At 46.2% G+C, this 11945-nt stretch overlaps 2 protein-coding genes across 4 annotated transcripts in view; one reads left to right on the top strand and one right to left on the bottom strand.

Moving 5' to 3' along the window:
* The first annotated feature begins 1309 nt into the window (after nt 1–1309).
* LOC149330554 (uncharacterized) lies at nt 1310–8871 on the top strand. Of its 3 annotated transcripts, none has more exons than XM_089561181.1 (3): nt 1310–1562; nt 3685–3752; nt 7841–8871. In XM_089561181.1, the coding sequence occupies exons 2-3, from the start codon at nt 3749–3751 to the stop codon at nt 8500–8502; spliced, it is 666 nt and encodes a 221-aa protein (XP_089417307.1). In that variant the 5' UTR covers nt 1310–1562; nt 3685–3748; the 3' UTR covers nt 8503–8871. The 3 variants fall into 3 exon arrangements, with proteins under 3 accessions (XP_089417307.1, XP_089417310.1, XP_089417308.1); XM_089561184.1 differs by lacking the exon at nt 1310–1562 and adding an exon at nt 1572–2402; XM_089561182.1 differs by lacking the exon at nt 1310–1562 and having other exon boundaries at nt 1573–3752.
* Nucleotides 8872–11516: 2645 nt separating this feature from the next.
* Nucleotides 11517–11945, bottom strand: part of LOC149330553 (CCAAT/enhancer-binding protein zeta-like) — a 28512-nt gene continuing 28083 nt past the window's right edge. Inside the window, exon 18 of the mRNA XM_089561180.1 lies at nt 11517–11693. Within this exon, the coding sequence (XP_089417306.1) occupies nt 11563–11693 (131 nt within the window). The 3' untranslated portion in view covers nt 11517–11562. The remainder of the gene's footprint in view (nt 11694–11945) is intronic.

The following is an 11945-nucleotide window of genomic DNA, read 5'->3' as shown; positions in this document are numbered from 1 at the left end:
GTCCCTTGTCCGTTTTCTGCGATAACTTCTTCACAAAACGTCCAGCGGAGTTTCGGGGCCGATTGGGACCTCTCCATCCCGCCATGCACCCTAGCTTGGAGGCTGCTCAATCACCCCCCACCACCCTCAACCCACCTCTGCCCTCCTCCACCCTCCAGAAAAAGTTTGGCCCTGGTGTGAAGTGTTGGCTTCGAGTAAAAGCATCAAAGCAATCATTGAGGGTAAAGCCAACTGCTTTCACAGAATTGTCGCATCGGATGCCTAATTGGCCCTTAATTTTTTTGCTCTGAACATTTCTATACTGGTGGGAATGAGGCACGCAGATTGGATGACACTGACGACGATAATGCGGAATCGGAGGAGCTGGGCTAATATCACTAAGTGCTGTAAAACTGGCTTATAAAAAACAACCCCACTATTATCCACTCGCAAAACGTCATGTTGGACAAGCAATTATATGCTAATAAGAACAATTATGTTACTGAGCATCAACGTAATGCGTTATGGGCAAAGTATTATTTTGATGGTTTGCAACAACAACGTGAAACCGTAATAGCCCCAAAATGAGACAGTAATCGCGCTCACAAAGCACGCAGTTTAAAGACTATGAAGTCACTGACATTGAAGAGATAAGCCACGTTTACATGAATGCGACAGAAGTGGCAGGGGCTGCGGCAGGGGCTGGAAACTGGTTTAAGAAACAATTTTCCAGTCGATTCCAGTTATTTCCAGCTGGCTCCCAGCTGAGTCCCAACTGCAGCCAAATGGAAACCAACTGGAATCAACTGGAAAATTGTTCCTTAAACCAGTTTGAACAGTTACGATTTTCACCTGGGTTGGTAGGCACTGGCTTGCGCTGGTGGCTCAACGCATTTTCACGCACATTTAATCCGTGTAAAACACACCTGTAATAAAGTGTTTGTCGCTCAGTCGTGACTATGGAGACGGCTTCCAAAGTCGCCCGTTTTCATCCACGCGCCAGACAGCCCGGATCCACGATTCACGGCGTTGTCGGTCGCTCTTCTCCGAGGGAAATAAGAAAAAAAAACGCACCTTACAGCCGGGCACGCCTCGAGAGTGGCAACCGTAAGCGACACAGGAGGTTGGCATCACGCTCACGGACAAATGTTTTTGTAAACAGCACGTTTGCCGTTAACCACGGCACCACGCGCGCCTGAACCGGCGGGAAACGTCGCCGTGACTCTCTGTCGTCCGCTTACTATCATCACCATCGGGCTCGTTTTTTTTTTTCAATAGTCGCTACAGGGCCACAGCGAGCCAGCCATAGCCGCATCGCTGCGTCGTCCGCGTCGTCGGTTTCGTACTGCACCGTGCTAACCGTGCTGACCGCGCATAAAAGCTTTCCATGTGGACGCCTCAGCGCTCGTAGTTTGTAATTTAAAGCGTGTTCGTTTGTGCACTCGATGTTAAACCTTTTAGGCTGTCTCAGCGAACTGTTAGCCGTAATAGTGGTTTAGAAGCGCTTAGTTTAACGCATACTCCCTGGCGCACATTGCACGGAGCTCCACCTGCGACCAAGCTGCACCGTTTGCTGAGCTCAGGTGCGACAGTATTGCATACGCTGTGATGCATAAGCCTTGCATGCATTCGTACGCCTCCTAAGACTTGAGAATGCACTGAGAAGAGCCGAGGGCCCTGTGTTTATATTTGTCACCTCAGCGCACAGGTCCCTTTCGCGTCGCGCAATCTGTGTGCTTCGAAGCGCATTATCACCAGCTCCTAGCTTCAGCCCCGAGGACAGCGCGTGTCCAGGACAGCATGGACTCCAAATTCATGAATTTTGCGGGTTGCACGTTGATTTGAGCCCTAGGGATAGTATACTGGCATCGATTTGTCATTGAGCTACTGAAACTACCCTCGCTGGGCACACCATTCATTGCTACTACGCTACTACCAAGTCAGACCAATCAGGGTATGGCGATGACTTGAGAAGCGGTAGAGACTGTTGTCAGTCAGAGTCAATAAAACCAATAAACGGGCGCTGTCTTTCGCGTTCCAAGAGTCCGTGCATTGTGCATGTCGGTGGAAGCGAAATGCAGAAACGCCCGTGTGTTCTGGGCTGTCCGTACATATGAAAGAACCCCACGTCTTCGAAATTAATCCGTAGGTCCCCATTACAGTGTCTCTCACAGATGATGTGTAGCTTTGGGGTGTTGAACCCTGTGCTACATTACACCTCTGCAACGGTTTTATTAGGCTCATCAGAAAAATCTCTAAGATATAGCCTCATGAATCTGCCTTCCAGAAAATCATGACTGCTCTGAGTATTCTTGTGGAATTCTTGAATCGGCCAAGCATGGATGCCTTTAGCATTGGGATTTTGACATACTCGTGCAACATCTCTCATTTCGCAAGGACTGGAGGCCAAAGAAAGAAAGTTGGTAGGTGAAGACCTGTGAATATAATTTCAATGCATTGTCATGGGCCGATCATAGCTTTGGAGGCTTTACAGCAGCGCACCTAGTGATTTCAACATATGGGGAAGGTTTGGTTTGGTTTATTGAGGTTTAACGTCGCGAAGCACCTCAGGCTATGAGGGACGCCGTAGTGATATGGGGAAGGTGACACAAAGGCACACTTCAGCTCTGAAAACCTAGGCATTGTGCATATGTATACCTCAATGGCCGTGTGCACAAGTGGGCCTAAAACAGTGCGTTCGAGCTTAATAACCATATACCGTTGGTATGATCTTATATTTTTTTGGTTCATGATGTTTGGTTTCGCACTCTTAATTGCCAGAAGACAGAAGGTCTCTGTGGAATGAGCTCGTGTTTGTAATAATCCCTGAACCTGAGCTTTTTTGTCTTGCTGGAGTCGTTGCTTCAGTTCTTCATAAATGGCTGCCTAGCCGATTCATAGTGATTGTTCTGCTGTGTAATCAAGTTCTTTTCTTGTGAGGTTGGCCTAGTTTCTTTTTTTTCACTGTCTTATGCTCTCAACATTAATGATAATGAATAAGTGGATTGTAACGTATGTAAACAGTCCGCTGGATACTGGGGCACTGATTGCCCATAAACGCAAAATTTTCAGTAGTAGTGTCAATGGGAGGCATGCTTCTTGAAAACTACCACTTTGCACAATCCCAATAGCACGCTGCAGCGATAAACCTCTTGTTTTGACTCTTCTCCAACACTTTTCTGCCCTGAATTGATGGTAGCGTTTATTAAATATGCTCAGACATCAAATGCTTCTTCTCAATAACTAGCACTAGTGAGAGAAACGAAGCAAGCGTTTCTCAAATGCTGTGCGCTCTGCATTTGGGAGTGACTGATGAGAATTTTTTTTTTCTTCTGGATAGCCTGTGTAGTTCTGAATCTATAAAAAAGTGTTGCATTCGCACTATATTGTGTGCATCTGATGCGTTGTTACGAAGAAAATAGTTGTTTTTCAAAGCTTGGCAATTTTTAAGTGAATGCAATCTTTGGCAGCTGGTTTGCAATAGTCAGTTATCTGAATAGAAGCATTAGTATAAGGCCCTTTCTTTACTGTCCATATCCATCCAACCCAGCTGAACACACTGCTCTTGCAGTGAGCAACTTCACCTTGTCGAATTCTGTTCAGTGTTTGTCCGGAAAAAGTTATAGAAAAGAACACATGAAAAGGAAAGAAGAAAGTTGCTTGTCAGTGATGATGTATTTCCTCTTTTAATATGTTATTTTTCAGGCTGGAAGCCGTCGTCTCGCATTTTGCTGAGTGCGGCTCCGCTGGACCAATTTGAAGATTAGTCATGGGCAAGACGTTCTTAAAATCCTCTCAATGATTGTGTCTGTGTTCGCTCTTGCTATCACGTCCACTGCTCTTTCACTGACTACTGCAACGGAAACTTCGGTTGCTTCCACTCATCATAGCGGTTCAAAGCAGAGGTTGTACGAGGCATTCGTAATGTTCTGCATACGAAAACCTTATGTTCTTACCTTGGACATCGATGTTGTAGGCGGCTTAGTTAACTTCAATGGATTTAGAGACACGCGAGATATACCATAATGACACTGAAGGTCACATAGTGTCAATCTGGCTATACAAGGGGGTACCCAAAAGAAACCGGACTTAATTTTGTTTGAACTTATTTGTTCACATGGGCGTCCGGAGGGGGGGGCAAGGGGGGGCGGCTGCACCCCCCTGGAAAATCACTCACTCGAACCGTGAGTGATGGCCGCACGCTAGGGGCGGTGGTGCGCTCAGCCAAAAGGGTGAAAGCAGCCCCGCTTCCACGCTTTGGGTCACATCTGCGAAATGCCGCGTCCGGGCACGCGTCTTTACGCCGTTTTCAAACCACACCATCGTTAGCTCTGTTGAAGGGCGACCTATTGCAGACATACAGCGGCACCGGCGAGCATGTGTTTCGAGCCGCCTTGAGATGGGTGTCTGTTTCTTTGATCTCTAGACAGATAGCGGCAGACAGTGCACAGGGCATCTTGTTTTCGCCTTCGTTACGCCGGCCATCGATGAACTCTTCAGGATTGAAGGACAAATCAGCCGTGTCCACCCCGCTTTGTCGGGCTGCTCAGGGGCAAGCGGGCGATGAGTTGGCGCCGCCGCTCGCTGTCTCCTCCGATCCACGGGAGAGCGCAGTTCGGTAGAAGCGCCGCTTTCAGAATCTTCGGCAAAGGGGATTAGCTGCTTTTGTTCACGGCGACGCAGTCTCTAGAGGCGCCCCCACACCAGCGTTCCTAGCGTCTTCTCCGAAAACCAGCGCCTTTGGTCAACGCAGCCCGATGGCGCCTGCCTGGCTCGATCGCCTGTCACCTCTGGCTGGGTCAGTGCATGGTAAAGAGACCCAGGTGGTCGACATTATCCGGAACTCTGTACTACTCCGTCCCTCATAGCCTGAGTCGTTTTGGGGCTCTGATCCCCATAAAAACACACAAAACAAATTTTCCGACCGGAGTGGCGAGTGTCCCTTCCCCTCGGAAGTCGCGCGGAAGTAAGCCCTTGCACGTGTGCGCGCCGCTGTGTTTGTGCTTCGGTGTTTTTAGTGGCCGGTTGTCAACGAAGCTGAAAACAACCAAGACAGCGGACGAGAAAACGACGAGCGGCGAGCAGTGTGTGTGCGGTTGCTCGACTGTGCGGATGCGCGAGCAAGATGGAGCGAGGTGTATGAAGCTGCGAGCGTGCACTTTTCTTGTAAATAAGTTTTCGTTGTATATATAGTCATCTTTCGTTTTCAACGTACGCGCTCAACCGTTTTTCCAGTCAATGTGTATGATGAGTGTGCACCGAGAGCGTGTAATGAAGCACAGAAATGAATTTATCACCCACGTAATCACGCAATTCGCCCAGAAAAGTCCGAGGCGCCTACAGTTGCTGTTCAAGGAAGACTGATCACTGAGTGACTGCGTGTTTGTGACCATATTGTGCTGTGTGCTGGTCATCAATCCGGGTGAGTCGAGAACCCGTATGCAGCAAGACTGAGCACTCTTCTCCACGAAGTGACAATATCTTTTTGCATTTTTTATTAATTTTGATTGTTTCTTCGTTGATAAACTCCGATGTATCTCTGCTAGTCACGCTTTAATTTGCTGTTTGTAATTTTTCTTTCATGTGTGTATTTAACTTATTTTTTATTGATATACAAATAAATAAATTTACTCCGCAAATAGTGCCTTTTTGCTACGAACATACCCCCCCCCCCCCTCTGGCGCCAACAACCAATGAGGCCCCCCCCTGCAAAAAATTCTGCGGACGCCCTTGTTTGTTCACATTTTAAGCACAGACCTTCAATCTCCTTCAAAGTATTCCCCACTTGCAAAGATCCGCTTGTCGAATCTTTCATTCCATTTTTCAAAACATTGTTTAAATTTATCTTTTGTGATGCTTGACAGTGCCTCCGTCGTTTTTTTCTTCACCTCAGCAACATCAGCGAAACGCTTTCCATTCACCTATTTTTTCATTCTAGGAAACAAAGAAAGTAGCACGGGGCAAGGTCGGGAGAGTATGAGGGTTGAGGAATAGGGGTCATGCCATTTTTGGTCCAAAATTGTCGTAGAGACAGGGCTGTGTGAGCAGGGGCATTGCCATGATGGAAAAACCAGTCAGTCACCCGACCGCCACAAATCTGGCCCCTTCCACGGCACACTGTTGCCCAATCTTTTCAAAACATCCAAGTAGAAAGCCTGGCTAACTGTCTGACCCCGCGGAACAAATTCTCAATGGACCACTCCTCTCACGCCGAAAAAACAAATCAGCATTGTTTTGAGGTTTGGTTTCACCTGAGGAGCTTTCTTGAGGCGAGGTGAATTTTAAGTTTTCCATTGGAATGATTGTTGCTTTGATTAAGGATTCGATTCAGGAACACTTGAGTTGTCCCCATAGCATCATCCTTGTACGTCTTTCTTAATATTTCAAGAGTTTCCATTCAACTTTTTCCGAGCAAAAATCAGAATTTCACCGGCGCACGCTGTTCCCGAAAATCAGCCATTGCAAAAACGACATTCACACAAAACAGTCGTCACTCTAAAACTCTGCCTAAACTAGTCTGACCTCCTTCAACGACGGCACTCGGCTTACTGACTCTGGAATGTTCGTTCTATACGCTCCTAGTGGCAAAACGTGGTACCACAGAAGCTTTCCCGACCAAAAAATTTAGTCCGGTTTCTTTTGGGTACCCCCTCGTATATAGAATTGAGTTTGAACACACTACGACAGAGTACAGGTCCCTTCAATATGAAAGGGAACAACCAGTGTGCATAAAACAACAAATTTTTCTTACATGTTTTTGCTGAAGATGAAAACAACTTTTGGATGTTATAAGCCAAGAGGAAAGCTAATTATAAAACAGGAAAAAGTGCACTTGTCAGTAATAAATATGGAGTACTCATTAATTGATTGGGGGGACTTTTACATAGCGTTCATTTTGCAGGCCATGAGGCGACCCCTCATCTCTGAACGACAGTTCTCAAAAAGAAGACGTGCTCCAAATTACGATTAAGAAAACATAAATTAAAGCTAGACAGAAAAAACATATATGCTATGTCTGAATAAAATGTCTTGTGTACTTCACTTAACATAAAAAAAAACTTCATGAAATTGCAAAAATCCCCCACACCAGCTGTGCTGTAGAAGGTTTGCATGATCTTGGTGCATATTTTTCCGTACATGTTCACACTAAATTCACGTTTAGCTTTCTTGCATCATTTGAACTCCACCTCGAAGTAAAGTGGAGTCCGTATCGTTGTGTTGACAGGTCAATAATTTGTTCTCCCGTCCAACAATTTAAATCCGCCTCTTGCGGTAAATCCTTCTGTGGCTTTTTTTTTAAAGACAGTTTTATTACAAAAAAAAAACTGCCATCACTTGCACTTTAGGGAGTTGGGTGGTACATTCGCCCGTGCATGTGGGTGTTGTTTACCATTGTACACTTGTTCCAATACTGTAAAGGTAGATACACTGTGCTACGAGTGTTACTGCAGCATTAGAGATTAAGCTGTGTGGAATAAAATAAGGTTATCTTAAAATTTTGTAGAATGTATTTCAGCATGTTTCACTTCTAGTTTTCGTTTGAATGTTTCCTGAGCACGAGCAGCTTTTTACTGAGATTGAAAAGCTCACTTGTGATTGAATTGGCCATTTAGTAATGCCAGATCTGCTTTTAGTTCTCAGAGGTTCTTATATCCTAATGAACACTGAAATGCCACTGGACATCCACAGGACGTCCCAACCGTCCGCAGGATGTTCAAGGGAGTTTCAGTGCCCTTTGGGATGTGATGGCAATACTATTCTCTTGCGATGTGGTCCAGCTGTTGTCTACGTACTGTTTGCAGAAATCAGGCACAGAGTGGATGTTTTTAAAAAAAGAAAACGTGCTTCTTCCACTGTGCAGGCTCGGACACCGATCACAGCAGCCGTGACTCGCCGTCTCGAAAAGAACTTCACGCAGGAGGGCGGCAGTTTATGTGTTCAGAGTGCGGTTACGACACAGATAAGCACAGCCAAATGATGCACCACCTCTGCATCCACACGGGGGAGAAGCCCTACGTGTGCGACCACTGTGGCAAGGGGTTTGCACAGAAGCGCATCCTGGCCGAACACCTCCGCATTCACACGGGCGAGAAGCCATACCGCTGCAGTCACTGTGGCATGCGTTTCACGAGGAGCGACAGCCGTAAGAAACACATGCGCACCCACACAGGCGAGAAGCCTTACCAGTGTGTTCACTGCAAACAAACATTTACAGAGAGGAACACACTGACAGTTCACCTTCGTATCCACACTGGCGAAAAGCCATACCAGTGCGTTCACTGCAGCAAGAGCTTTACAAGGAAGAACTTTTTGACGGAGCATGTTCGTACCCACACAGGCGAAAAGCCGTATCAGTGCATTCACTGCAGCAAGAGGTTTATAACGAAGACCGTTCTCAATGGGCATCTTCGTACCCACACAGGCGAGAAGCCGTACCAGTGCGAACTGTGTCCCATGGTCTTCTCTGTCAAGGCGGGCTTGAACTCGCATGCGAAAACCCACAAGCGTGCGAAACCAGTGTAGCGCCACCGTTGCTACAGGACGTTAGTGTGCAACCTACAGTTGAAACACCGTGTACAGATAAGTCACCGAACGGCATTCACTGTCCCCTAAAGCTTGTGGCTTGTTCATCCAGCAGAGCATCTGCTGGCAGCTGTTCATTTGTGCCATAGATCGAGCAGTTTAGCTCCAATGTACCAGCTGTGGTGGCTCAGCTGTGGTGGCTCATCGGCTGAGCCGGGGTACCCGGGTTTGAACTGACCGCTGCGGCTGCGTTTCGATGGAGGTGGAATGCAAAAGGCGCCCGTGTGCTGTGCGATGTCGGTGCACATTATAAAGATCCCCAGGTGGTCGAAATTATTCCGGAGACCTCCACTACGGCACCTCTTTCTCTCTTTCACTTGCACCTTCCTCCCTTTCCTTACGGCGCGGTTCAGGTGTCCACCGAGATATGTGAGATGCCCTCATGCACCCCCTCATGAACCCCATAAATAAACCTCATGAATACTGCATGGGGGCACTTTGATAAGGACCATGTAATGTGTTTTATGCGGCCATATTACCAGTGAAGGGGTGAAAGATGTGAAGAAATCTTAGGCTGAACAATTTTTTATTTTATGTTTGTGATGAGTAATGGTGTCTTGAAGGAGTCCAAGGACAGATTTGCTGTGTTGCATGGCTTCGAGTAAATATGGAATATTATTTTGCTGCATGTTTTCTTACTGATATGCTTGCACTGGCAAAAGTGTTTATGAAGCTGTCTTTCGAAAACCACACGGCCTGTGGTGCAGCGGAATCTCGATTATATTAATTTCACGGGGTCACAAAGGATGTTCGTGGGGTCCAAAATGAATAAAATTCGTACACAGAACTTTCACAAATCTGTTTTCGGCTGATGGGGTTTACTCACTGCCGCATACTACCGCTGACTTGCGACGTCGGCGCTGTGTTGGTCACGTGACTGGTGATCATGACGTCGGCGATGTGTGGGCAGGAAGTACTTGGTGCACGAGGGTGCGATTGGTGCTCATGCATTAATCTTGTCAACTGCAATGGGGGGGGGGATGTTGTTTGTAACATCCGAATTTCTGCCCATTGCACACAATGCACTCTGGCCAGGGCATTTTACAAATTCGTATCAACCGGATTCGTATCATCGTGATTAAACTGCATATGTTTTGAATTTATATTTGAAGCGCTTACTCATTTTGGAATGAAACAAACATTTTTTTCTTTGCTGCTGGATCCACCAATTCAGGTACATAATGTAATGTAGTGTACTACTGAGGAAATGCAGTGTTAATATTCGCTATACCGCAATTTTTGCATTTGGTTTACACCTTGCTGCGAATAAAAAGCTTGCTTGAAAGGTTTAATTGTGTGCGCTTTCTGGGTAAAGATACAGCGCTGTACTAGTTATGCCGAGACATGTTCACATTATGGCTGTGCTGAATTTTGTGTGGCATTGTCTACATTATTGTGGTATGAAAGTATGGCCACGTATATCAGGTTAATATGCTCAGTGATGGTTAGGCCTGTCAATTGGCAGCTGCCTTCGTGTTCACATGTATATTACTTGCAGTTTACGCATTTACAGTTATTTGAAAGCACGTGCGTTCAAGACTTTTTTTCCTTTTACAGTCATGAAAGAAGTTTTCAAAACACTGCATCGCACACCGGCGCTAACTACTGCCTCATTTTTTATTGCGTTTGATGACTGTGCCTCAGTTCTATTCTCTATTTTTAGTTTCCCTTAATTTCTTCCGCCGCTGAAGTGCTGGCTGCATGTTATCATGGCTAGGTGGTCATGTTGAGCATCCGTACAATTTTGACAAAGTGAAGGTTGTACAACCAGACAATGAGGAAGTTGTGACAAGTGTAACGTTGGTTGTGACCAACTAACCACGCGACACCGAACCATGGAATACAGCCAAATTGAGGCTATGCAAGCTGCCTCTAACACTGCTGTTGGTGACGCTTTGCAAAAGGCTAAAATTTGCACGTTCCTTCGGTGCTCCATGCAGGAGAGGTGGCTGTACATCGAGTTGTCATTAAATGTCACAAACTGTATTTTGATTATTACAGCCAGACTACGAAAATCTGTCGTGGCGTAGGGTTTTCGGTCACGTGATCAAGTTTAACTTTATGGTTTCGTACTAAAGATGGATAAGTGTGGGAAAATGAAAGCGGTTGCAGCGCGCCAAGATACCCTGAGAATATTTTGATGTTCAGGCGTCTTAATGAAGCTACATTACTGGATGTTTTCAAAGTTCCCTGTTTCGTGCTTTCTGACATTTTGAGTGGCATCATTCTTTACAGTCCCTAGTTTGGCCATTCAATGCGCACGCTACAATTTGCCGTTGTGACAATTCCACACGCTAACACTGCTCGAGCAGAGCTCACTAGAGTGCCTTCAATAAATGCTATTTCATAAACCGTGTTTTTATCTACTTCAAAGTTATAGCCTAATGAGAAACCACTTCTAAAATCATTAGATGGTCACTAATGTGGCCTTGATTTGAATTATAGTGCAGAATGTGTGTAGAGGTATAAAGAGACGCCCCTCTCTCTCTTGAACTGGTGCGGTTCTCTTCTTGCCGCAACTGGTAAGACATCATTTGGTGCTGTCGTGGTGGCAATGCTGTTATTTTCCTTAGTTATGTATGACTCATTCAGCACCGGCGATGTCAACTGCGCTTGTCCCCACCATTAATGGAGTACCATGATTGTCCCTTTTCTGTCACTGCTGTTCGTGAGTTCTGCCGTTCAGATGTGGCAGTGGTCAAATGCCTTTCTGCTGTTCAGATGTGGAAGTGGTTAATGCCTTTCTGCCGTTCAGATGTGGAAGTGGTTAATGCCTTTCTGCCGTTCAGATGTGGAAGTGGTTAATGCCTTTCTGCCTTGATAATTGTGAGAAAATAACAGCTGCTTTCCAAAGCAACCCACAGGTGGGGCTGAAGCCACTGTACGCCTTGGGGGATTCCCCTAAACATTTGACCGACCGCCTCCAAAAAAAGAAACGACACTGAAGACAGCCATGACGTGAACACTGTGAGTTTATTACACAAAGAGCTGCACAAGGCCTCACCGTCGCTTCTGTCGTTTTCCCGGCATCTTGCCACGTTTGCCGCCGGCAAACTTTCGTTTTCGGCTCCTCCAGTCTTGGCCACGGATCCAGGCATCTCGGTCTCTCTCCCACTTGAGCTGCTTGACACCTGGAGCAGAGGGAAAGGAGTTTAACGCCAAAAAAGTTTGTTATAAGAAGCTCCAAGACACAGGGAAATTTCCACAAAACACTCGTTTGCCGATGCCTTGAAATTTCACTCTCTTACACCCCTTGGTGCACTGTGTGCCCAAGCAGATCTACTTTCGTTGCAAGGATGAAAGAGTTATTGGAAGAGGTGTTGGATTCAAATCTTTTCTCAAACATTTTTGTAATTCCTCAGAAGCTCTACACACCGCTAATT

Source organism: Amblyomma mixtum, chromosome 9, assembly GCF_055824585.1.
Source record: "Amblyomma mixtum isolate Tamu chromosome 9, ASM5582458v1, whole genome shotgun sequence".
NCBI classification, from domain to species: Eukaryota; Metazoa; Arthropoda; class Arachnida; order Ixodida; family Ixodidae; genus Amblyomma; species Amblyomma mixtum.
The sequence above is the reverse complement of the archived record's forward strand: the minus strand, read 5'-3'. Positions and strand labels throughout refer to the sequence as shown.